This window comes from Oncorhynchus clarkii, chromosome 8 (genome assembly GCF_045791955.1).
Source record: "Oncorhynchus clarkii lewisi isolate Uvic-CL-2024 chromosome 8, UVic_Ocla_1.0, whole genome shotgun sequence".
In the NCBI taxonomy this organism is placed as follows: domain Eukaryota; kingdom Metazoa; phylum Chordata; class Actinopteri; order Salmoniformes; family Salmonidae; genus Oncorhynchus; species Oncorhynchus clarkii.
In genome coordinates, this window is record NC_092154.1 from 19,648,256 (window position 1) to 19,675,977 (window position 27,722).

General features: G+C 40.7%; 1 protein-coding gene across 1 annotated transcript in view; it reads left to right on the forward strand.

Annotated features, from left to right (window-relative positions):
- Positions 1-27,722, forward strand: part of LOC139415069 (DNA polymerase zeta catalytic subunit-like) — a 104,249-nt gene that overhangs the window by 36,935 nt on the left and 39,592 nt on the right. Inside the window, exons 2-7 of the mRNA XM_071162835.1 lie at positions 1,980-2,169; positions 2,507-2,581; positions 16,605-16,768; positions 23,282-23,405; positions 23,987-24,081; positions 25,581-25,685. Coding sequence (XP_071018936.1) covers positions 1,980-2,169; positions 2,507-2,581; positions 16,605-16,768; positions 23,282-23,405; positions 23,987-24,081; positions 25,581-25,685 — 753 coding nt within the window. The remainder of the gene's footprint in view (positions 1-1,979; positions 2,170-2,506; positions 2,582-16,604; positions 16,769-23,281; positions 23,406-23,986; positions 24,082-25,580; positions 25,686-27,722) is intronic.

Below are 27,722 nucleotides of genomic sequence, written 5' to 3' on the forward strand. Positions count from 1 at the left end.
TGCTCCCCCGGCGGGCTCTATACCAGTCTACCTGTCAGTCTGTCAGTCCTTAGAGAGGCCCTCTTTGTGCGTGTGCGCTGTCTGTTTCTTTGTGGTTGTGAAAGGGATTGGATGTCAGATGGGGCTGCTCTCTGTAGATGTGAAGGGTTATTTTCGTCTAGTCTGGTGGGTTTGTTGATGCCTGTGTGTTGAAATCAGTTCACATGCTGTGTTTGCTACAGTTATCTACAGGGTACTCTCTGGAGAGCTGCTATGTCTTGGTTGATGCTGTTTGCCCACACTGATGTTTAGTGGTGGCTTGCATTCTATCTCCTCACCTTCCAAGGTCCCTGTTCTTTGACCTTCTTCTCCAATGGCTTTGAGAAGTAGGCGAGTAAAGAATCGCAATGAATCGAGGAAAGCTTAATTGAGAAAAAGCCAATGGGATTCCAGTATATTTTGATCACTTCCCGTGTCACCCTTTGCATGGTTCCAGATATAGCTAGATGTTATTGTTGTGTAGATTATTTTCTCTGCAGAAATTCAAAATCTCAACAATTAGGCCCAGTGGACTGCAACATTGCACTGCATGACATCTGGTCTGTGAGTTCTACCATCTCTCATGACATCTTGTCTGTGAGTCCTACCATCTCTCATGACATCTGGTCTGTGAGTTCTACCATCTCTCATGACATCTGGTCTGTGAGTTCTACCATCTCTCATGACATCTGGTCTGTCAGGTCTACCATCTCTCATGACATCTGGTCTGTCAGGTCTACCATCTCTCATGACATCTGGTCTGTCAGGTCTACCATCTCTCATGGCATCTGGTCTATGAGGTCTACCATCTCTCATGACATCTGGTCTGTGAGTCCTACCATCTCTCATGACATCTGGTCTGTCAGTTTTACCATCTCTCATGACATCTGGTCTGTCAGCCACATGGTCCCTATGTGGTTGGTGTTGTATTACAGTCTTATATTAAGCCTGGAATAGTCACATGCACCCCTCCCCCTCATCCCCACCAGCTAGCCTGGTGATGAGGTTAGGCCTGGAATAGTCAGGTGCATCACCCTTCCTCCCCAAGCTAGCCTGGTGATGAGGTTAGGCCCGGAATAGTCAGGTGCATCACCCTTCCTCCCCAAGATAGCCTGGTGATGAGGTTAGGCCTGGAATAGTCAGGTGCATCACCCTTCCTCCCCAAGCTAGCCTGGTGATGAGGTTAGGCCTGGAATAGTCAGGTGCATCACCCTTTCTCCCCAAGCTAGCCTGGTGATGAGGTTAGGCCCGGAATAGTCTACACCTGAGCTGGACCATCAGTCAGTAAGGTCTAGATGGCTTGGCTTCCGTTTAGTGATGTCACACAATCATTTTTTAAACACGCTACACGACTTCAGGATGACCTCATCCCATATCAGTCACACACACCCGCCACCCCATCATGGAGAGACTCGTCCCCCCCCTCTCCACTCAGTTATTTAGCTAATGGTCTGCTTTGCGCTGTGTGGTGGCATGCACTCATGAATCAAGGCTCCTTTACATGCCTGAGCAAGGCTGGCTGGCTGGAGGTATTCGTCTTCCCGTCGTTGGAAAGTGTGTAAGTCAGAGTTGTTATACTGGACTGGGTGAATTTCCTCCTCCCTAAGCAGAGGCCAATCCATCTCCATTGTGTGCAAGTCTAGTTTTAAGTCTCTTAGTAAGTGCAGTCATGTCACTCGACTGACTGCATCACAGACTGTAAATATATGTTTAAAGTGGGCATGCTTGCTTTTTGGTAAATTAACTTTAAGAGTCTGGCTACTACTTTAATTTGTTTTATATCACTGTATAATGCTGAGTTGCTTTGTCTTTTGACTCTGTGCCAATTTCACAATTGTTACTATGGGTTGAGGTAACCAACTGAGTTTGGTACCACAGCTTCCCGTCTTACATGAAAACAAACTCCTGTCTAAAATACTCCCTCTCAACCAGGCTTGTCCTCTTTCTGTCCTGTCTTTCAGGTCAGAAGACCTGTCTCCACCTCCATGGCATCTTCCCCTATCTCTATGTCCCGTATGATGGCTACGGGCAGCAGGCGGAGAGCTACCTGCGTCAGGTGGCCTTCAGCATCGACAGGGCCCTCAACGTGTCCATGGGAAACCCCTCCTCCAACACGCAGCACGTCTTCAAGGTGGCACTGGTCTCCGGCATGTAAGTACCTGCTCCCTCTTTTAGACATCACCGTTCTTTAGTAGGGTCACTCACTACATAGCAGAGGCTTTTCTCGATTCCTCCCATCCTCTTTCCACATTGGAGGAGATGGCCCAATGTTCCTCCCCTAAGCCATTCTCCTCCCTATAGGTTTTGAGTTGGAGGCGAAGAGGGAAGACATGAGAAATCAAGAAAATACTCATTGAGAAAGTGCCAGAGTTTAGTCTAGAGGCTGACTGCGTCAATGTTAGAAGGTGAATAGGTCAAGTCCATAATCGGGTATGGTGATGTTTTCCCAAGAGATTTGTCTGACAGTGGTCACTCCCTCTCTCCACAGGCCTTTTTATGGATACCATGCCAAAGAGAAGACGTTTATGAAGATCTATCTGTACAATCCTCAGATGGTCAAAAGGTGAGGAGGGTGTTTTGCCTTAGCTGGTGCTTCTCACTGGTCTGTGTTTTGGTTTGACCTGTAATGGCCTGTCTTAGTATTGATCCTGTGTTTCTCTTGTTGGAGAGTGGTATTCTCTCTCTGATTGCTCATGACTATGATGCTGACTCTGCTGATATTGATTGCTAGGCTTATATAGTACAGAGCACTGTGTGTGTGTGTGTGTGTGTGTGTGTGTGTGTGTGTGTGTGTGTGTGTGTGTGTGTGTGTGTGTGTGTGTGTGTGAGTGAGAGAGAGAGAGAGTCCTAAAAACGAGGTTCAAAGTTCAGTAGCACCCCTGAACCCACAGGTTCAGAGACATTATGAGAGGGGGACTTATGCTGAGGGAGACAGGCTGATTCTGAGGCTGCAGAGACAGGGACTGATTCTGAAGGTGGAGAGGGAGGGAGACAGGGACTGATTCTGAGGGTGCAGAGAGAGGGAGACAGGGACTGATTCTGGGGGTGCAGAGAGAGGGAGACAGGGACTGATTCTGAGGGTGCAGAGAGAGGGAGACAGGGACTGATTCTGAAGATGGAGAGGGAGGGAGACAGGGACTGATTCTGAGGGTGGAGAGAGAGGAAGACGGGGACTGATTCTGAATGTGGAGAGAGAGGAAGACAGGGACTGATTCTGAAGGTGGAGAGGGAGGGAGACAGGGACTGATTCTGAAGGTGGAGAGAGAGGAAGACAGGGACTGATTCTGAAGGTGGAGAGAGAGGGAGACAGGGACTGATTCTGAGGGTGGAGAGAGAGGGAGACAGGGACTGATTCTGAGGGTGGAGAGAGAGGAAGACAGGGACTGATTCTGAGGGTGGAGAGAGAGGGAGACAGGGACTGATTCGGAGGGTGGAGAGAGAGGGAAACTAACTGCCACACTGTCTGCTCCTCAGCCTGACTGAGTGTTCATGAGCCGATGTCTGGAGCCCCTGTCTCGTTTCAGATCAGTCACTCGGGGGTGAACTGTCACTGTGGCCTACGTTATTATTATTAATATAGGACAGACAAAGACTGGGGCTGGGGCTGATGACGTGGCAAATGTCAGCGTGGAATTAATCCTAAAACTAGGGATTCGCTGATAACTGCGAAAACAAACATTCTGGATAATATAGAGAACCTTGAACTATTTATTGATCAGCATTTTGATATGCTCGAAAAACAATCCGATACATCGAAGTGAACAAGGGAAGACCTTTCCTCGACCTTTCCTCAAGCGAAACTGAAGGGAAGCTGCCATTTTCAAATTCCAAATTTAACATTGGAGGGGAGTGTTTTTATAACTATGTCTCCAGAAGAGCATTGCTTACAAGCACGAGAGAGCAGTAAAAAAAAACTGGATATATTGCCTGGGCAACTGGGGGAGGTTGAGGCCTTAAAAACAGGAATTGATTACAGTAATAAAATGATGGAAGATATACGAGCGTAAAATAAGATATTGAAAACTACTGTGGACTCTATGGAGAGGCTACGGTATGATAATCAATCAATGAAAGCAGAATGACTTGATCTAAAGTGCAGAAGTATGAAGAATAATATTGTTATAATGGGAATAAAGGAGAATGAAAATGGAAACTCAGTCAACAGAGGAAAAACTCAATGTTTTTTATAAAACGTAATCTCAAGATACAATTGATTTTCAAAGGGCTCACCATTTCGGTGGCAGAGGGGATGGAAAGCTCTGTCCGATAGTAGCTATGCTAATTTACTACAAATGAAGATTGCCTTGCTACAACAGGGTAGGGAGGTGAAGAACACCCCGTTTTCTATTAATGAACAATTTCCCCATTAAATAATGGAGAGACGACGTTCCCTGTACTCCACTTTTAAAAGGCTCTGAGCAGAGAAGCAGAAAGTTCATCTAGTGGTTGATAAATTCTACGGAAACAATCAACTGTTCAAGGACTTGAAGATTACAACGTGGCTGTGAGTGATAGCTACCTCCTGCGGAAGTAGTTCCGATACACATTTGCCCCCCCCCCCCCCCGCATTACACATTACAATTATGGATGTATGTTTTTTATATATTTAAAATGTATGCATGATTTACGTATTTTTTTAATGCAGTACAGAACCGTAGACTATGTGGACTTAAAATAAGGTTGGACTTTTGGGAATGCGAAACGGGTAAGATGGACTTATCCTTTTTTTATTTAGGCAATATCGAACTTTGGACGATATGGACTCAATCAGGTTTTGATTTAGGGGAAGGCGAAGATGGGTAAGGCTTTACATAAAAATAACTACCAACTTTATTTTTTCGATGGTATGGCCTAATTGTAGAGATGGGGGTATATTATGACTTAAAAGCGGTTAGATAGTGCGACCCTTTTTGGCGGATGTGAATCGGAACAAATAGAATTGAAGATAAAATGTAATAAATATGAATTGATCTAATGTAGGGCTAGGATAAAGCATTACCGAATTTAAAACCTGTCTAGGTTATCTACTGGAGTGAGCCTATACAATCCTAAAGTAATTGGTGTCATTGTCCTTTTACATTTAAAAAATACATCTCAATATTAAAAATGTGAAGGACCGATTATTGTTCCAATACACACCGGAAAATGGATTGGGTATTGTCAACAGTGTTGTTGTCTCTATTAGTGTGCGGCTGACTGGTTAACACGGGGTTAAACTGATTAAAGTTAACGGTAGAGCCGACACATTTAACTGGCTTATGGAAGCACTTCTCTAAGAGATAAGGGTATTTCATATTTTTACATGAGCTATTCATGCTACCCTTATATTCTTGATTCTAATGATATAGGCCTCTATCCTCTATATATATATATATATATATATATACCTAAAACAGCTGAGGTGAAAGAGCAATGACCCTGGAATAAAAACAAAATGTGTGTGGATGGAGAGAGGGTTGGTTTTACAGGTTGACTCTCTTTGGATTGTCAGTACTGCATGGCGTCTTTGCTGGCGTGCCATGGCTGTGTCAGCGTCGATTGTGAGGTTAACTTATGTGTCCCTTTATGGGTAGTGTGATGCTTAAGACACAGTAAAAATATGTTCCTTTTTCATTACTCCTTTTTGTTGGAATAAAACAGTATATAATGAGTACTACATGAAACTCTGCCGATAGGCAGTGTGCATGTAATGGACATAAAGAACTGGTCTTGCGATATTTCTAGGTCTTTTTCTCTTCATTTTTCTTGTTCCCCCCCCCCCCAAACAATTGGATCCAATGAACTGAGCAGTTTGGGCTGACATGCTTATAGTCTTTGCTAGGACTTTCCTAATATGAGCATGAATCTATAATATTGTGCTGTTGTTATTTTTATTAATATGATCTATTATTATAGTTTATTTGTCTGACTGTTTTCCATGTTATTTGGTAGGTTCTCTCTCTTAAAAAGCACCCTCATTGATATGCAATAGACCTATGGGGCTTTGAATGTGTAAGTGAAGGGTGCCAGTGGTTAATTATTTTATCATGGGACTGCTCATATTTCCCTTGGCCGATGCCAATTGGCGGCCAAGGTTCTGCCTTTGTGCATCATGAGGGAGATGGTCTGATGGTCTTAGTGACAACAGACCTCCTAGATATGGGGGGAGGTTTTAGTGGGTGGAATATTAGGAAAATTGGAGGTTTACACCATTGCATCTACAGTATTCTTAACCGTGCAAATATTATGGTACGGCTATATGGACACTTAATCATCATAGTGTTTTTTGATGGTAAGTTTACATACAATGGTTGTGGAAAGTATAATTGGAACTTGGTTATCATTATGGTAAGTGGGGAACTAAGTAAAGCCAGTTACAATTGTAATGGCTTAGCAGATTGTTAAAAAAAGATACATTTTTACCTGGCTAAAATAGAAAGAATATAATATAATCTATTGTTTACCTGAAACTCACTACAAATATAGACGAGGTTGGGTAGAAAAAGAAATATATATATTTTTGTCATGGGCAAAGAAACTCAAAAGGGGTGATTATATTAATTAACAACAATTTTGATCCGACTGTGCAAACTGATCCTCAATGAAGATGAATCCTTTTAAATATGTTATTTGACCAATTCATCTATATGGGCCAAATAATGACGAGCCACACTTCTTCTAAAGTATATATAGTCATCTATTGAGCTCACCAGCAATTCATTGATCTATTATTATGGTGGGAGATTATAATACGGTTTTAAACACCGTAAAGGAAATCACACTACAAACTATCACCCTCATGCACTTCAGGAGATCATGGAAACATTAGAACTAGTGGATATATGGAGGCTGAAAAACCCTGACCTAGTGAGATATACATGGGAGGCTAAATCAAGATAGCCATCTAGACTACTTCCTGGTCTCATTCTTTCTAGCATCAAGAGTTAAAGTATTAATAGGATAACAAATGCGATCGGACCACCATCTAATTGGCCTCCACATAACTCTTACAGCATTTCCACATTGACAGGGATATTGGAAATTTAATCAAAGCCTACCGGATGACAATTTGTTCTTAACGAAGACGAAGTAATTTGAAATTGACATTTTTCTACACAATGTAGATACAGCAGGTTGTATGGGACACATTTAGAGGTTATTCAATACAATATTCATCATTAAAACAAGCAGTTTAGGTCAGAAGAGATGAATAAATAGAGGAAATAACAGGTCATGAAAACTACTATAGGGGCACAAAATACAGGAAAAACAAAAATAATGATCAAGTGGAATTTATTACAAAAATAAAGCATATTGTATGGAAAATGCACTACATATTTCATGAATCTTCAACATAGAAATGCTACCAAAAATAATGTACATAAACTCGTTACAAATGACAGTCATCCATGATTCACCATATTATATTTTGAAAGAGGAATCAAAATATTTTAAGCATATGTTTTCTTGTGTCTCCTCCATCTCTACTGAATGGTGTTAACTGTAAAGATTACTTTCCTAATAATAATAATGTAAAATTAACAAATGTACAGAAACACTTGTGTGAAGGCCAAAATACAGAGGAGGAACTGAGGGAATTAAATATTTTCAGTTTGGAAAAACACCAGGGCTTAATGTTATACCAGTGGAGGTATATCATACATTTTTTGATGTACTCAAAGGTCCATTATTAGCGTGTTTTAATTAATCCTATAAAATGTTTAGACTTTCAGGTTTTCAACAAGGTCTGATTTCATTACTACTGAAACAGGACTCAGGTTGTAAGTAAACTCAGCAAAAAAGAAACTTCCTTTCACTGTCAACTGCATTTCTTTTCAGCAAACTTACCACGTGTAAATATTTGTATGAACATAACAAGATTCAACAACTGAGAAAAACTGAACAAGTTCCACAGACATGTGACTAACAGAAATGGATGAATGTGTCCATGAACAAAGGGGGGGTCAAAATCAAAAGTGACAGTCAGTATCTGGTGTGGCCACCAGCTGCATTAAGTACTGCAGTGTGTCTCCTCCTCATGGACAGCACCAGATTTGCCAGTTCTTGCTATGAGATGTTACCCCACTCTTCCACCAAGGCACCTGCAAGTTCACGGACCATCTTGGAGGGAATGGCCCTAGTCGTCAACCTCCGATCCAACAGGTCCTAGACGTTCTCAATGGGATTGAGATCCGGGCTCTTCACTGGCCAAGGCAGAACACTGACATTCCTGTCTTGCAGGAAATCACGCACAGAACGAGCAGTATGGTTGGTGGCATTGTCATGCTGGAGGATCATGTAAGGATGAGCCTGCAGGAAGGGTACCACATGAGGGAGGAGGATGTCTTCCCTGTAACGCACAGCGTTGAGATTGCCTGCAATGACAACAAGCTCAGTCCGATGATGCTTTGACACACTGCTCCAGACCATGACGGACCCTCCACCTCCAAATCGATCCTGCTCCAGAGTACAGGCCTCAGGGTAACGCCCATTCCATTCAACGATAAATGTGAATCCGACCATCACCCCTGGTGAGACAAAACCGCGACTCGTCAGTGAAGAGCAATTTTTTTCCAGTCCTGTCTGATCCAGCAACGGTTGGTTTGTGACCATTGGCCACATTGTTGCCGGTGATGTCTGGTGAGGAACTGCCTTACAACAGGCCTACAAGCCCTCAGTCCAGCCTCTGGACGGTGGCTAGGAAAAACTCCCTAGAAAGGCCAAAACCTAGGAAGAAACCTAGAGAGGAACCAGGCTATGTGGGGTGGCCAGTCCTCCTCTGGCTGTGCCGGGTGGAGATTATAACAGAACATGGCCAAGATGTTCAAATGTTCATAAATGACCAGCATGGTCGAATAATAATAAGGCAGAACAGTTGAAACTGGAGCAGCAGCACGGTCAGGTGGACTGGGGATAGCAAGGAGTCATCATGTCAGGTAGTCCTGGGGCATGGTCCTAGGGCTCAGGTCAGTTGAAACTGGAGCAGCAGCACGGCCAGGTGGACTGGGGATAGCAAGGAGTCATCATGTCAGGTAGTCCTGGGGCATGGTCCTAGGGCTCAGGTCCTCCGAGAGAGAGAAAGAAAGAGAGAAGGAGAGAATTAGAGAACGCACACTTAGATTCACACAGGACACCGAATAGGACAGGAGAAGTACTCCAGATATAATAAACTAACCCTAGCCCCCCGACACATAAACTACTGCAGCATAAATACTGGAGGCTGAGACAGGATGGGTCAGGAGACACTGTGGCCCCAACCGAGGACACCCCCATACAGGGCCAAACAGGAAGGATATAACCCCACCCACTTTGCCAAAGCACAGCCCCCACACCACTAGAGGGATATCTTCAACCACCGACTTACCATCCTGAGACAAGGCTGAGTATAGCCCACAAAGACCTCCGCCACGGCACAACCCAAGGGGGGGGCGCCAACCCAGACAGGATGACCACATCAGTGAATCAACCCACTCAGGTGACGCACCCCCTCCAGGGACGGCATGAGAGAGCCCCAGTAAGCCAGTGACTCAGCCCCTGTAATAGGGTTAGAGGCAGAGAATCCCAGTGGAAAGAGGGGAACCGGCCAGGCAGAGACAGCAAGGGCAGTTCGTTGCTCCAGAGCCTTTCCGTTCACCTTCCCACTCCTGGGCCAGACTACACTCAATCATATGACCCACTGAAGAGATGAGTCTTCAGTAAAGACTTAAAGGTTGAGACCGAGTTTGCGTCTCTGACATGGGTCGGCAGACCGTTCCATAAAAATGGAGCTCTATAGGAGAAAGCCCTGCCTCCAGCTGTTTGCTTAGAAATTCTAGGGACAATTAGGAGGCCTGCGTCTTGTGACCGTAGCGTACGTGTAGGTATGTATGGCAGGACCAAATCAGAGAGATAGGTAGGAGCAAGCCCATGTAATGCTTTGTAGGTTAGCAGTAAAACCTTGAAATCAGCCCTTGCTTTGACAGGAAGCCAGTGTAGAGAGGCTAGCACTGGAGTAATATGATAAATTTTTTTGGTTCTAGTCAGGATTCTAGCAGCCGTATTTAGCACTAACTGAAGTTTATTTAGTGCTTTATCCGGGTAGCCGGAAAGTAGAGCATTGCAGTAGTCTAACCTAGAAGTGACAAAAGCATGGATTAATTTGTCTGCATCATTTCTGGACAGAAAGTTTCTGATTTTTGCAATGTTACATAGATGGAAAAAAGCTGTCCTTGAAATGGTCTTGATATGTTCTTCAAAAGAGAGATCAGGGTCCAGAGTAACGCCGAGGTCCTTCACAGTTTTATTTGAGACGACTGTACAACCATTAAGATTAATTGTCAGATTCAACAGAAGATCTATTTGTTTCTTGGGACCTAGAACAAGCATCTCTGTTTTGTCCGAGTTTAAAAGTAGAAAGTTTGCAGCCATCCACTTCCTTATGTCTGAAACACATGCTTCTAGCAAGGGCAATTTTGTGGCTTCACCATGTTTCATTGAAATGTACAGCTGTGTGTCATCCGCATAGCAGTGAAAGTAAACATTATGTTTTCGAATAACATCCCCAAGAGGTAAAATATATAGTGAAAACAATAGTGGTCCTAAAACGGAACCTTGAGGAACACCGAAATTTACAGTTGATTTGTCAGAGGACAAAAAGTATAAAGTAACAAAATGTGGAAAAAGTCAAGTGGTCTGAATACTTTCCAAATGCACTGTATGGGGCATGCAACATTCTCAGCGCTGTAGATTTTGCTGCGAAGAGACAGAATCACTAGATCATTTATTCTGGTATTGCCACTATGTAGCTTGTTTCTGGTCACAGGTTTAGGAATGGTTAAAAAATCACAACATTCACTTAAAATTAACCTTACAAATAGCAGTGTTGGGTGATTTTGGAAAGCTGTAGTCAAGCAATCAGTAATATAATAATACTTGGAGGGAAGGTTTTCATCTTTAGCTCACAATCTGTGGATACTATGCGATTAGAAAGGTTAAAAATGTATGGACAACAGCACAATTGAAAAATATATGGCACATGGTGATAGGTGGGGTGGGATTAAATACAGTTGAAGTCGGAAGTTTACATACACTTAGATTGGAGTCGTTAAAACTCGTTTTTCAACCACTCCACAAATTTCTTGTTAACAAACTATAGTTTTGGCAAGTCGGTTAGGACATCTACTTTGTGCATGACACAAGTAATTTTTCCAACAATTGTTTACAGACAGATTATTTCACTTATAATTCACTGTATCACAATTCCAGTGGGTCAGAAGTTTACATACACTAAGTTGACTGTGCCTTTAACCTCTCTGGGATATGTGGGACGCTAGCTACTCATCCCCAGAAGATAACATATGCATATTATTAGAATATTTGGATAGAAAACACTCTGACGTTTCTAAAACTGTTTGAATCATGTCTGTGAATATAACAGAATTTATGTAGCAGGCAAAACCCCGAGGACAAACCATTCAGATTTTTCTGTTGTTGAAGTCACCCTCTTTTCAATGAGATTTCATTGGGAATCCAAATTTCTAAGAGACTTGCTTGCATTTCCTACCGCTTCCACTGGATGTCACCAGTCTTTACAAATTGGTTGAGGTTATTCCTTTGTGTAATGAAGAAGTACGGCCATCTTGAACGAGGGTCACTTCATGTGTACTGTTTGATAGAGGTGCATGACCAGAAAGCAAGCTTGAGTTTGTTTTCTTCCTGTATTGAACACAGATCATCCCGTCTTCAATTTTATCGATTATTTACTTTAAAAAATACCCAAAATTGTATTACAAAAGTAGTTTGAAATTTTTTGTCAAAGTTTATAGGTAACTTTTGAGATATTTTGTCGTCACGTTGCGCAAGTTGGAACCGGTGTTTTTCTGGATCAAACGCGCCAAATAAATGGACATTTTGGATATATATGGACGGACTTAATCTAACAAAAGGACCATTTGGGATGTTTATGGGACATATTGGAGTGCCAACAGAAGAAGCTCGTCAAAGGGTAAGGCATGATTTATATTTTTATTTCTGCATTTTGTGTCGCGCCTACAGGGTTGAAATATGTTTTCTCTCTTTTGTTTATGGAGGTGCTATCCTCATATAATAGCATTGTTTGCTTTCGCCGAAAAGCCCTTTTGAAATCTGACATGTTGGCTGGATTTACAACACGTGTAGCTTTATTTTGGTATCTTTCATGTGTGATTTCATGAAAGTTAGATTTTTATAGGAATTTATTTGAATTTGGCGCTCTGCATTTTCTCTGGCTTTTGGCCAAGTGGGACGCTACCGTCCCACATATCCCAGAGAGGTTAAAGGCAATGCTACCAAATACTAATTTAGTGTATGTAAACTTCTGACCCACTGGGAATGTGATGAAAGCAATAAAAGTTTAAATAAATAATTATCTCAACTATTAAAACTTCTTACGGCTGAAATCCCATTAACAGGATCGATTTGACAACAGCCAGTGAAGTGCAGGGCGCCAAATTGAAACAACAGAAATCTCATAATTAAAATTCCTCAAACATACAAGTATTATACACCATTTTAAAGATAAACTTGTTGTTAATCCCACCACAGTGTCTGATTTCAAAAATACTTTACAGCGAAAGCACACCATACGTTAGGTCAGCACCTAGTCACAGAAAAACACAGCCATTTTTCCAGCCAAAAAGCAGAAATCGAGAGAAAATGTATCACTAACCTTTGATGATCTTCATCAGATAACACTCATGGGACTTCATGTTACACAATACATGTATGTTTTGTTCGATAAAATTCATATTTGTTTTGCTTCCAGAACATCCGGTGATTTTTGCAGAGAGCCACATCAATTTACAGAAATACTCATCATAAATGTTGATGAAAATACAAGTGTTATACATGGAATTAAAGATATACTTCTCCTTAATGCAACCGCTGTGTCAGATTTCAAAAAAGCTTTACGGAAAAAGCACACCATGCAATAATCTGAGTATAGCGCTCAGAGACCAAAACAAGCCATACAGATACCCGCCATGTTGTGGAGTCAACAGAAGTCAGAAATAGGATTATAAATATTCACTTATCTTTGATGATCTTCATCGGAATGCACTCCCAGGAATCACAGTTCCACAATAAATGTTTGTTTTGTTCGATAAAGTCCTTCATTTATGTCCAAATAACCTCTTTTTTTGTTTGCGCGTTTAGTTCACAAATCCAAATTCACAAGACACAAGCACTTAGTTCCGACGACAGTTCGTAGAAACATGTCAAACGGTGTATAGAATCAATATTTAGGATGTTTTTATCATAAATCTTCAATAATATTCCAACCGGACAATTCCTTTGTCCTTAGAAAGGAACAGAGCTCGTGCTCACGGCCGCACGCGAAACTGACCTCATGGCATTCTGCCAGACACCTGACTCAAACAGATCTTATTCTCTCCCCCTTCAGAGTAGAAGCCTGAAACAAGGTGCCATGTGAGTTCTATTATATAAACTTCCGACAATAATGTATTATTGTTATGTTCGATAATGTATTATTGTTATGTTCGATAATGTATTATTGTTATGTTCGATAATGTATTATTGTTATGTTCGATAATGTATTATTGTTATGTTCAATAATGTATTATTGTTATGCTCAATAATGTATTATTGTTATGTTCAATAATGTATTATTGTTATGTTCGGTAATGTATTGTTATGTTAGGTAATGTATTATTGTTATGTTCAGTAATGTATTATTGTTATGTTCGGTAATGTATTATTGTTATGTTCGGTAATGTATTGTTTTGTTCGGTAATGCATTATTATTTTGTTCGGTAATGTATTGTTTCGTTCGGTAATGTATTATTGTTATGTTCGGTAATGTATTATTGTTTTGTTTGGTAATGCATTATTGTTATGTTCAGTAATGCATTATTGTTATGTTCAGTAATGTATTATTGTTATGTTCGGTAATGTATTATTGTTATGTTCGGTAATGTATTATTGTTCTGTTCAGTAATGTATTATTGTTATGTTCGGTAATGTATTATTGTTATGTTCGGTAATGTATTATTGTTCTGTAATGTATTATTGTTCTGTAATGTATTATTGTTCTGTTCTGTAATGTATTATTGTTCTGTTCGGTAATGTATTATTGTTATGTTCGGTAATGTATTATTGTTATGTTCAATAATGTATTATTGTTATGTTCAATAATGTATTATTGTTATGTTCAATAATGTATTATTGTTCTGTTCTGTAATGTATTGTTATGTTCAGTAATGTATTATTGTTATGTTCAATAATGTATTATTGTTATGTTCAATAATGTATTATTGTTATGTTCAATAATGTATTATTGTTATGTTCGGTAATGTATTATTGTTATGTTCGGTAATGTATTATTGTTATGCTCAATAATGTATTATTGTTATGTTCAATAATGTATTATTGTTCTGTTCTGTAATGTATTATTGTTCTGTTCTGTAATGTATTATTGTTCTGTTCTGTAATGCATTATTGTTATGTTCAGTAATGTATTATTGTTCTGTTCTGTAATGTATTATTGTTCTGTTCTGTAATGTATTATTGTTCTGTTCTGTAATGTATTATTGTTCTGTTCTGTAATGTATCATTGTTCTGTTCTGTAATGTATCATTGTTATGTTCAATAATGTATTATTGTTCTGTTCTGTAATGTATTGTTATGTTCAGTAATGTATTATTGTTATGTTTGGTAATGTATTATTGTTCTGTTCTGTTCTGTAATGTATTGTTATGTTCAATAATGTATTATTGTTATGTTCGGTAATGTATTGTTATGTTCAGTAATGTATTATTGTTATGTTCGGTTATGTATTGTTTTGTTTGGTAATGGATTATTGTTATGTGATTTGCTGTATATCAATCAAGTCTATAAAGCCCTTTTTACATCAGCAGAATTCACAAAGTGCTATACAGAAAGCCAGCTTTAAACCCCAAACAGCAAGCAATGCAGATGTATGTAAAATTTATATGTTGCAGAAAAGATGTAAAATCAAAAAGATGTGTCCTCCTAAGAGGAGGGCGGGTTAAACATTTTTTAAATTTAAATTCAAGTTTGAAAAGTAAAATTGCGTATTGTCACAGTAGGGCTGGGCAATAGTGCCTAAAACTCTATTTCAATGTGTTTTCTCTAAATAAGCTGTGTTGCACAATTTAAAGATCAAGTTCACTGCATTTAGCAATACTATATTGAATTCAGAGCTTGAGGAATTATACATAGGCTGAATATATGCCTTCCACAACCATAAGACCCACTAATAATTACATTATTTCATCAAAATAGTTACTTTTTTTTGCGATAATCACTGATCTGGCTTTCAGGTCTGTCTATAACAATGCCAGTTATGTTATAAATGTAACCAGAATCACGCATATTTCACATTCACTAATAATCTAGCAGACACCGGTGTCATAAACTCTAAAGCCCACGTGCTAGTGTGTAGCCAGCTAATATTTTTATTTTAATCCAATTTGGATCTAGGTATAATTTCACAAGCTCTGAATTCAGCTAAAACGCAGAACAGTTGAAGTGTTATGAACACAACCTTCTGTCCATCTCCAATTGTTTGAACAGCATGCTAGCCTGTCCACTTTGTTCAGATGCTGAAATCAAGTGGCCTACCTTATTTCTCAGAATAAAAACAAATTGCCAATTCTTTATATAATTGCTTTATCCTTTTTACACATTTTTAAAACACACTTAACAGCTAGTATAACAAACTTTGTTTGACTAAAATGCTGCTAGCTATACGTGGTAGCGTAAAGCACGCGACAAACTGAGCATTCATTTTCCAGAATGAATGTTCATTGGTACATCTGTTTTAGTAATGCCTGCTCTGCTTGACATTTGAGGAGTTGAAACATAAACAGGGTATGGTTAACTTATCCTCTATTACAGTAAAATAATGTCTCCATGTGTTTCGGTGTCCATATGACCGATTTCTGTTGGACCAAACCTCAAATGCAAATAGGGGGTTGAAACCGTTTGTCAGAGCGGAAGAAGTGATCTCATCTTTGTTGTTGTGAGGGGTGGTGGGAGGGGCTTGGGAGAAAGATGCAAAGCGAGTGATTTCACTCACCAAAATCTGTCCAAAATAAGCCCAATGCATTTCTATGCGCTTATATTGAACCTAAGCTCGTCGCCTGCCTTTGGGACAACAACTCCCTTTGTTAGAGTGGCAACATGAGCATTTTTTCATTAAATACAGATATCTGGTGTAAATGGGAAGGTGCAAAAGGCAACATGAGAACAAGCGGACATAAACGCTCATAAAAACTAAAAATACAACAATACTCGATTCTGCGATACAGGCATTTGGAATGTCGCGCAAAACACAACATCAAAATAATCAAATTCATTTTATGTATCCCCCAGCCCTATGTCACGTTATCGTTCCAGCAACAAGGTCTACAAGGTGAATGAGATTTGAATGGTGTTTTGAATTGAAAGCATATTAGCTCCTGAATGAAAGAATCTCTGGCTCAATCTCTTGTTTATTTGTTTATTTTGTTGTGGATTTTGGAACACATTGCTTTTTCTGTACGCAAAGTAAATGTCTGTCAATAGCAGCCACAATATATATCTAATCGGGTGTGTGTGTGTGGTTCCAGGGTGTGTGAGCTGTTACAAGGAGGTGCTGTGATGAACAAGAGCTACCAGCCCCACGAGGCCCACATTCCTTACCTGCTGCAGCTATTCATCGACTACAACCTGTACGGCATGAACATGGTCAACCTGGGAGCCGTCAAGTTCCGCCGGAGCCAGCAGCGCGAAGGTAAGGACGCTCTGGGGATACACATCTAGGATCAGTTTCCCCTCCCCCAATCATAACCTAAACAATTAGTGGGGGTGCTACTGAGATTTACACTTTTTCTCTTGTTGTTCTTCTGCATCTTCTTGAATGTGTGTGGGGGGCAGTCTGAGGGAGGAAGGAAAGAAGGAAGGGGTGAGGGAGGGTAAAGGTCTAGCATCCTACTCTCAAGTTCATGACTTGGTGTGGGGGGCAGGCTTTTTAATGCAGTTATTGTTATTACTGTTGACTGTTAGTGTTAGATGTGGTTTATATTACTGTTGACTGTTAGTGTTAGATGTGGTTTATATTACTGTTGACTGTTAGTGTTAGATGTGGTTTATATTACTGTTGACTGTTAGTGTTAGATGTGGTTTATATTACTGTTGACTGTTAGTGTTAGATGTGGTTTATATTACTGTTGGAACCGGTTCATGGAACAGAACCATAAAACAAAAAATAAGGAAAAGAATCAGAACCGGGAGAGGAAAGGTTATTTTACCCAAGAGGAAATGCTTAGTAATAGGGATGTAAACAAATTTGTTAACTACATTTGACAGAAATACGTTTTTGGTGAGTATGGAACATTTCTGGGATCTTTTATTTCAGTTAAAAAACATGAGCTAGCGCACATCCAAAGAAATGTATTTTATGTAGAGGTGCTAACTAACGGCAAATTAACTATAAGCTATAAAAATAAAGAGTCGCACACTATATATTTATTGGGTAAATCGCCAACGTTTCGGCAGGGATTTACCCAATAAATGACTGGAAAAGTGTGTGTGATATATATATATATATATATATATATATAGTGTGTGTGATATATATATATATATATATATATATAGTGTGCACCTCTCTTTGTCTTTTATTTCAGCTAATGAAACATGGGACCAACACTTTACACATTTATATTTTTGTTCGGTATAACACAAATGTATAATAAAAAATAAAAAAAAGTATCAGAGCTTTAAAAAAGAACAGAAAGTAACAATATAAACCGGAACTTCTTTGGGTTCGAACCGGTTGTAGAACTTTATTTAGCTGGTCAGAACAATGGAAACGGACCAAAACAGTTATGGCTCTGTTAAGAACGAAACGATTTGAAATGTTACACGGAAGCCAAACCGATGGCGCATAAATGTATTTTGTCCCCCCACACCAAACGCGATCACGACACGCAGGTTAAAATATCAAAACAAACTCTGAACCAATGACATTAATTTGGGGACAGGTCGAAAAGCATTAAACATGAATCGGCAATTTATCTAGTTAGCTTGCACTTGCTAGCTAATTTGTCCTATTAGCTTGCTGTTGCTAGCTAATTTGTCCTGGGATATAAACATTGAGTTGTTATTTTAGCTGAAATGCACAAGGTCTTCTACTTCCACAATTAATCCACACATAAAACAGCCAACCGAATCGTTTCTAGTCATCTCTCCTCCTTCCAGGCTTTTTCGTCTTTGAACTTAAATGGTGATTGGCATCGACACTTTCACAGTATTACCACGACTACCGGCAAAACATTTAGTCTTTCAAACACCCACGTGGGTATAACCAATTCTATTTTAGTCCTTGGCAACACAGACGCTTGTTGGCGCGTGCAAGCAGTGTGGGTGGAATAATTGAATAACATGGATTTTTAAAAATTTTTATCGACACGCACACAACGTGTCCGGTCTAGTCAGCATGTTAGATGTGGATGATATTACTGTTAGTGTTAGATGTGGTTGATATTACTGTTAGATGTGGTTGATATTACTGTTAGTGTTAGATGTGATTGATATTACTGTTAGATGTGGATGATATTACTGTTATATGTGGATGATATTACTGTTAGTGTTAGATGTGGTTGATATTACTGTTAGATGTGGTTGATATTACTGTTAGTGTTAGATGTGATTGATATTACTGTTAGATGTGGATGATATTACTGTTATATGTGGATGATATTACTGTTAGATGTGGGTGATATTACTGTTAGATGTGGATGATATTACTGTTAGATGTGGTTGATATTACTGTTAGTGTTAGATGTGATTGATATTACTGTTAGATGTGGATGATATTACTGTTATATGTGGATGATATTACTGTTAGATGTGGGTGATATTACTGTTAGATGTGGATGATATTACTGTTAGATGTGGTTGATATTACAGTTAGATGTGGTTGATATTACAGTTAGATGTGGTTGATATTACTGTTAATGTTAGATGTGGTTGATATCACTGTTAGATATGGTTGATGTTACTGTTAGATGTGGTTGATGTTTCTGTTAGATGTGGTTGATGTTACTGTTAGATGTGGTTGATGTTACAGTTAGATGTGGTTGATATTACAGTTAGTTGTGGTTGATATTACAGTTAATGTTAGATATGGTTGATATTACTGTTAGATATGGTTGATATTACTGTTAGATGTGGTTGATATTATTGTTAGTGTTAGATGTGGTTGATATTATTGTTAGTGTTAGATGTGGTTGATATTACAGTTAGATGTGGTTGATGTTACTGTTATATGTGGATGTTATTACTGTTAGATGTGGATGATATTACTGTTAGATGTGGATGATATTACTGTTAGATGTGGCTGATATCACTGTTAGTGTTAGATGTGGTTGATATTACTGTTACTGTTAATGTGGTTGATATTACTGTTACTGTTAGATGTGGTTGATATTACTGTTAGTTGTGGTTGATATTGCTGTTAGTGTTAGATGTGGTTGATATTACTGTTAGTGTTAGATGTGGTTGATATTACTGTTAGATGTGGTTGATATTACAGTTAGAAGTGGTTGATATTACAGTTAGATGTGGTTGATGTTACTGTTAGATGTGGTTGATGTTTCTGTTAAATGTGGTTGATGTTTCTGTTAGATGTGGTTGATGTTACTGTTAGATGTGGTTGATGTTACAGTTAGATGTGGTTGATATTACAGTTAGATGTGGTTGATATTATTGTTAGTGTTAGATGTGATTGATTTTACTGTTACTGTTAATGTGGTTGATATTACTGTTACTGTTAGATGTGGTTGATATTATTGTTAGTGTTAGATGTGGTTGATATTACAGTTATATGTGGATGATATTACTGTTAGATGTGGGTGATATTACTGTTAGATGTGGATGATATTACTGTTAGATGTGGTTGATATTACTGTTACTGTTAGATGTGGTTGATATTATTGTTAGTGTTAGATGTGGTTGATATTACAGTTATATGTGGATGATATTACTGTTAGATGTGGTTGATGTTTCTGTTAAATGTGGTTGATGTTTCTGTTAGATGTGGTTGATGTTACTGTTAGATGTGGTTGATGTTACAGTTAGATGTGGTTGATATTACAGTTAGATGTGGTTGATATTATTGTTAGTGTTAGATGTGATTGATTTTACTGTTACTGTTAATGTGGTTGATATTACTGTTACTGTTAGATGTGGTTGATATTATTGTTAGTGTTAGATGTGGTTGATATTACAGTTATATGTGGATGATATTACTGTTAGATGTGGGTGATATTACTGTTAGATGTGGATGATATTATTGTTAGTGTTAGATGTGATTGATTTTACTGTTACTGTTAATGTGGTTGATATTACTGTTACTGTTAGATGTGGTTGATATTACTGTTAGTGTTAGATGTGGTTGATATCACTGTTACTGTTAATGTGGTTGATATTACTGTTACTGTTAGATGTGGTTGATATTACTGTTAGATGTGGCTGATATCACTGTTAGTGTTAGATGTGGTTGATATTACTGTTACTGTTAATGTGGTTGATATTACTGTTACTGTTAGATGTGGTTGATATTACTGTTAGTTGTGGTTGATATTGCTGTTACTGTTAGATGTGGTTGATATTATTGTTAGTGTTAGATGTGATTGATTTTACTGTTACTGTTAATGTGGTTGATATTACTGTTTCTGTTAGATGTGGTTGATATTACTGTTAGTGTTAGATGTGGTTGATATCACTGTTACTGTTAATGTGGTTGATATTACTGTTACTGTTAGATGTGGTTGATATTACTGTTAGATGTGGTTGATATTACTGTTAGATGTGGTTGATATTACTGTTAGATGTGGTTGATATTACTGTTAGTGTTAGATGTGGTTGATATCACTGTTAGTGTTAGATGTGGTTGATATTACTGTTACATGTGGTTGATATTACTGTTAGTGTTAGATGTGGTTGATATTACTGTTAGATGTGGTTGATATCACTGTTAGTGTTTGATGTGGTTGATATTACTTTTGGATGTGGTTGATATTACTTTTGGATGTGGTTGATATTACTGTTGGATGTGGTTGATATTACTGTTGGATGTGGTTGATATTACTGTTACATGTGGTTGATATTACTGTTTGTGTTAATTGTGGTTGATATTACTCTGTGTTAGATGTGGTTGATATTACTGTTACATGTGGTTGATATTACTGTTAGTGTTAGATGTGGTTGATATTACTGTTAGTGTTAGATGTGGTTGATATTAGTGTTAGTGTTAGATGTGGTTGATATTAGTGTTAGTGTTAGATGTGGTTGATATTACTGTTAGTGTTAGATGTGGTTGATATTAGTGTTAGATGTGGTTGATATTACTGTTAGTGTTTGATGTGGTTGAGTACTATGTATTTGCAGCATGCCCAGTCATAAGAGACCAAGGCTGTTTTCTTCTCTGATGGACAGACATCCCAGGCTATAGGGCCACCTCCTCCACCGTGCTCTGGCTCTGTGGGGATGCTGTAAGGGAGGACAAGGAGAGAGGGAATGCTGCCATGCTTTGTGTCATGATGTATTAGTACATTTCTTTACAATGGCCTTGAGATGCCTCTGCTGCTTCTCTATCTCACACCGGTGAACACACACACACCTCCTTGTCCTGCTACATAATGCATCCTGGCCAGTGTGGAGTGCCAACCTGATGACACCCTGGCCTTTCAAAGACCTGACCGTATAGATAGAGAAGGTTTTAATCATAAAGCTTTACAACGACAGTGCTTTGAATAATACACCTTGCAAACACACAGCAAAGCTTACAACAGAAGGACAGATGAAGAGGGAGGGAGAACTAGAAGCAATGGGGTACCGGCCAGTTGGCAGCCCCCCTCCAGCCCTGAAACTAGACTAGAGGAGTAACTCTTCTGTTCGCTTCTGCCTCCTGCACATTCTCCTCCAACCCCAGAGGATTCTGGAACACCGCCAGGCTGTTACAGACAATAAGTCATTATGCACAAGATTGAGAGATCCAGGCCACATCCCTGTATGTCACCCAATCCAGGAGCATGAGGCACATTCCTAGTAATATCATCAGTCTCTTCCTCTGTTTCACAGAGCTGGACAGACAAACACCCTGACGTCAATCTAGAGAAATAAACCACTGGGTTTGGATATGGATCTCTTTACTTCTGACCTTTTGAACTCGGTCGTTTATAGAACTTGTACTTTACACAGCTGTTTAGTATTAATATGAACTCCCGCCTCTCCTCTGCCAACCAAAACAAAGCCGCAGCAGCAAGCCAAGCTGGGACATTTGATATCTCCTAGTGAGAATGATAAAGTCGAGCCTGTAATCTGAGGGTTGAGGCCGGGGGGCAGTCAGACACGGACTCCCTACCTCCTACCTCCCTTCATCCCTTGAAGTGAAACTGATAATCACTAGGCCCCTCAGTGGGAGGGAGATAGTGGTAGAACAGGGGCGGTATCTCCGTGGGAGTGGAGGATCAGGGGAGGTATCTCGGATCAGAGGGTTGAACTTGGCCTTGGCTTCACTCTTTCTCTCCTGCCTGATGGCTGTGAATAAAGCGGCAGATTAGGTCTGTTCTGTTTGATCTTGACAAAGGCTTAGTAAGTGCTTATCCTGAGCAGAGATGGGACAGGTATCTCCACTCTGCAGTGCTCTTCATGCCTGAGCAAGTCTCTCCTGGGCCAGGGGAGGCAGAACCCAGCATCACACCACCAGGCATGAATCGGCCAGGAACTCCTCCCAGACAAAGAGAGGGCTTGAATGTTAAATCCACCTCTGGATTTCATGCAATCAATGGAAAGGGGGTTGCAAAGAACCAAAAAGTAGAAATAGACCAAAGCGCTGTGACAATGTTTACATACGTTTTAGTATTGCTCTAACTTGAAAGTGAGTTTGTTATCTGGGATGAAGACGATGACAGACATTTGAAAACCCTGTGTAAAAAAATCTGTGTAGATCCAAATCATTTGAAATACTGAGCTGGTATGCTTTTTTAGTCTTATTGTATGTTGAAAACACGGTGTTTGTGGACTGTCTCAGCAACAAAACTCCTCAGATTGACTTCCACATTGGTGTGTGTGTGCGTGTGCGTGTGCGTGTGCGTGTGTGTGTGCGTGTGTGTGTGTGTGTGTGTGTGTGTGTGTGTGTGTGTGTGTGTGTGTGTGTGTGTGTGTGTGTGTGTGTGTGTGTGTGTGTGTGTGTGTGCGTGCGTGCGTGCGTGCGTGCGTGTGTGTGTGTGTGTAACAGAGGGGTCTCCCCCAGATCACCAGGGCTTCTGCAGCAGACCCTTGAAGAGCCCCTGTACCTCCAAACTGAGTGAGAGTACCCTGGGAGGCACGTTTGTCCGCTGGCAGGAGGATGCCACACCCTGGTGAGACACACCTGCTCAGACGGGCTCCATTCACATGTTCTGGGCCTCTACGGTGTCAGCTGTTTAGCTCTTGTTTGTACATGATAACTGTGGTTTCTTTTTGAGTGTTTTTTTTCTGTGTAAGGTTGATTTGATCTCTCGCACCCTCGTCTCAATTCAATTCAAGGGTTTTATTGGCATGGGAAACGTATGTTAACATTGCCAAAGCAAGTGAAGTAGATAATATACAAAAGTGAAATAAACAATACAAATTAATAGTAAACATTACACTCACCGACATACCAAAAGACATTTCAAATGTCATTATGTCTATATATTCTCTCTCGTCTCTCTCTCTCGTCTGTCTGTCTGTCTGTCTGTCTCTGTCTCTCTGTCTCTGTCTCTCTCTCTGTCTCTCTCTCTCTCTATCTCTCTCTGTTTCTGTCTCTATCTCTCTCTGTTTCTGTCTCTCTCGCTCTGTTTCTGTCTCTCGCTCTGTTTCTGTCTCTCTCTCTCTCTGTTTCTGTCTCTCTCTCTCTGTTTCTGTCTCTCTCTCTCTGTTTCTGTCTCTCTCTCTCTGTTTCTGTCTCTGTGTGATGTAGTTCTCTAGTCCTGGAGGATGTGGAGAAACAGAGTACGTGTGAGCTGGAGGCAGATGCTGTGGCTGCAGACATCCTCAACCGTCTGGAGATAGACAGTAAGGACAACAAACTTGAACACTTTTTTTTGTCATAGATCAAACAGTCAACCAGTCAGGCAGACACGGTCGGCACACATGAGCGAGAGCCTGAGGGAGCGGATGGCTACTGACTCACTTCTTCTCTGACTATGTAACACAGTTGAGTGATGGTGGCTTTTCCACATCAGTGGTTGCCTCTCAAATGGCATTCTATTCCCTGTAGTGCACTACGTTTGACTAGAATCCCTAAAGGAGCCCTATAAAGGGAATAGGGTGCCATTTGGGGCGCTACCTATGTGACACAGATGAGCGACGGAGGCCTCCAGATCAAACGCTGTCAGTCTCTTACCACACTGCCAGGCTCCTGCTCTCTAGCACATTGGAGCATGAGATCAGTGACCATCCGGCCCAGAACAAACACTGTCCACTCACCCTATCTGTCTACCTTCTGTCTGGGGAGGGAGAGGGAAACGGGGATGTAGTGTGGAAGAGCATATTGAACTGAGAACTTAAAGCAAAAAGAGAAAACTGTGTACAGAACATGCAGAGACATGTATGAATATTCATATGTTGCTGGAATGTGTTCCAATATCTCAATTCACAATGAACTCTTTTTACAGACTTCCTGCTATTCTTGATACATACTAGGAACAAAAGTAACAAAGTGATTGCATTTTTGATTGTGTTTTAGATTAGCTGTGCTCATAATATGGAGTGTTGGCAATACACACACACACACACACACACACACACACACACACACACACACACACAAGGTAGAAAGAGGGGGCACACCATGGTAGTCCACATATGTGGTCTTGGCACGTAGATTTTCCATCTGCCCCAAAAACAGATATACAAACTCTCTGTTGAAAAGGAAATGGTTGAAGACTGATTCTATGATTTTGAGTTTGTGCCTAGTTCTGAGTGGTTGGCTCTGGATCTATGATCTTTAACTTTGCTTTGTGTGAGTAGGACTGGCACAATCGTTGTATAATCATGTAACCGACAATTATGGACAAAAACCGTCAACTACAAAATGTATTGTCTTATTACATTTATTTTAGGAGAAGGGGGAATTCACTTTATACTAAAGTAGAAATAATTTACTCAAATGCAGTTTTTAATTTTTGCATGAAGTGGGTAAAGTTGGTAATCATTTTAAGAGCAGAACGGCACAGTCAGCAGGAGAAGCTTTATTTCCAAATGTTCTAAGCAATCAAAACAATGAGTTAAAAAGACAAACATTTAACAGGGGTGTCTCCAAAGCTGTGTTGTATTCATATGTTGTAGATCATTTTCTACATAATATATCTCTAAGGACAATTATGACAATAACCGTGGCAATTAATCATTACCCCAAATTCTATATTCGTCACATTCCTATGTGTGCGTCAATGTTCTCTTCTTGAAAAAGGCCTTCATCCAACTGACGGTAGATAAACGGATAGAGTGGGGAGCGCAGAGGTTTATGTGTAGGGATCTATGCTAAAGTGTGTGTGTGTGTGTGTGTGTAGATCAGATTGGCAGGAACCCCGGCCTGCAGGTCATCTGGGAGGACGAGAAGCAGAGACGACGAGAGAAGAACCAGTCATCTCAGGTCGAGACCCCACAGTCACAGGGTGAGTGAACCAGTCATCTCAGGTCGAGACCCCACAGTCACAGGGTGAGTGAACCAGTCATCTCAGGTCGAGACCCCACAGTCACAGGGTGAGTGAACCAGTCATCTCAGGTCGAGACCCCACAGTCACAGGGTGAGTGAACCAGTCATCTCAGGTCGAGACCCCACAGTCACAGGGTGAGTGAACCAGTCATCTCAGGTCGAGACCCCACAGTCACAGGGTGAGTGAACCAGTCATCTCAGGTCGAGACCCCACAGTCACAGGGTGAGTGAACCAGTCATCTCAGGTCGAGACCCCACAGTCACAGGGTGAGTGAACCAGTCATCTCAGGTCGAGACCCCACAGTCACAGGGTGAGTGAACCAGTCATCTCAGGTCGAGACTCCACAGTCACAGGGTGAGTGAACCAGTCATCTCAGGTCGAGACCCCACAGTCACAGGGTGAGTGAACCAGTCATCTCAGGTCGAGACCCCACAGTCACAGGGTGAGTGAACCAGTCATCTCAGGTCGAGACCCCACAGTCACAGGGTGAGTGAACCAGTCATCTCAGGTCGAGACCCCACAGTCACAGGGTGAGTGAACCAGTCATCTCAGGTCGAGACCCCACAGTCACAGGGTGAGTGAACCAGTCATCACAGGGTGAGTCAGGTCGAGACCCCACAGTCACAGGGTGAGTGAACCAGTCATCTCAGGTCGAGACCCCACAGTCACAGGGTGAGTGAACCAGTCATCTCAGGTCGAGACCCCACAGTCACAGGGTGAGTGAACCAGTCATCTCAGGTCGAGACACCACAGTCACAGGGTGAGTGAACCAGTGATCTCAGGTCGAGACCCCACAGTCACAGGGTGAGTGAACCAGTCATCTCAGGTCGAGACCCCACAGTCACAGGGTGAGTGAACCAGTGATCTCAGGTCGAGACCCCACAGTCACAGGGTGAGTGAACCAGTCATCTCAGGTCGAGACCCCACAGTCACAGGGTGAGTGAACCAGTCATCTCAGGTCGAGACCCCACAGTCACAGGGTGAGTGATGGACAGAGCTATACCTCCTCACAGCCCAATCCTCCATTAGTTAACACCACAGTCAACTTCTAGCAGGTCTACATGCTTATTGACTGAATATACACTCAGTGGCCAGTTTATTAGGTACGACATGTAAATGGCTAAAAACAACCACCAACACGACCACCATCACTGGACAATTGAGGAGTGGAAAAACATTGACTGGTCCAACAAATCACTATTCCCGTTACGTTATACTAATGGCTGAGTCAGGATTTGGCATAAACTGCATGAGTCCATGGCCCCATCCTGCCTGGTGTCAACGGTACAGGCTGGTGCCGGTGGTGTAATGGTGTGTGGAACAATCTTTCCGGGCACACGTTAGGTCCCTGATACCAATTGAGCAATGTTTCCATGCTCTAAAGAATTCAGGCTGTTCTCGAGCCAAAGGAGGGTCTGACCCAGTACAACACTGAACAAAAATATAAACGCAACATGCAACAATTTCAAAGATTTTACTGAGTTACAGTTCATATAGGGAAATCAGTCAATGAAAATAAATGCATTCGGCCCTAATCTATGGATTTCACATGACTGGGAATACAGATATGCATCTGTTGGTCAAATATATATATATTTTTATATATATAAAGGTAGGGGCGAGGATCAGAAAATCAGTCAGCATCTGGTGTGACCACTATTTGCCTCATGCAGCGTGACACATCTCCTTCCCATAGAGTTGATCAGGCTGTTGATTGTGGAATGTTGTCACACTCCTCTTCAATGGCTGTGCGAAGCTGCTGGATATTGTCAGGAACTGAAACACACTGTCGTACACGTTGATCCAGAGCATCCCAAATATGATCAATGGGTGACATATCAGGTGAGTATGCAGCCCATGGAAGAACTGAGACATTTTCTGCTTCCAGGAATTGTGTACAGATCCTTGTGACATGCAGCAGTGCACGTTATCATGCTGAAACATGAGGTGATGGCAGCGGATGAATGGCACGACAATGGGCCTCAGGATCTCATC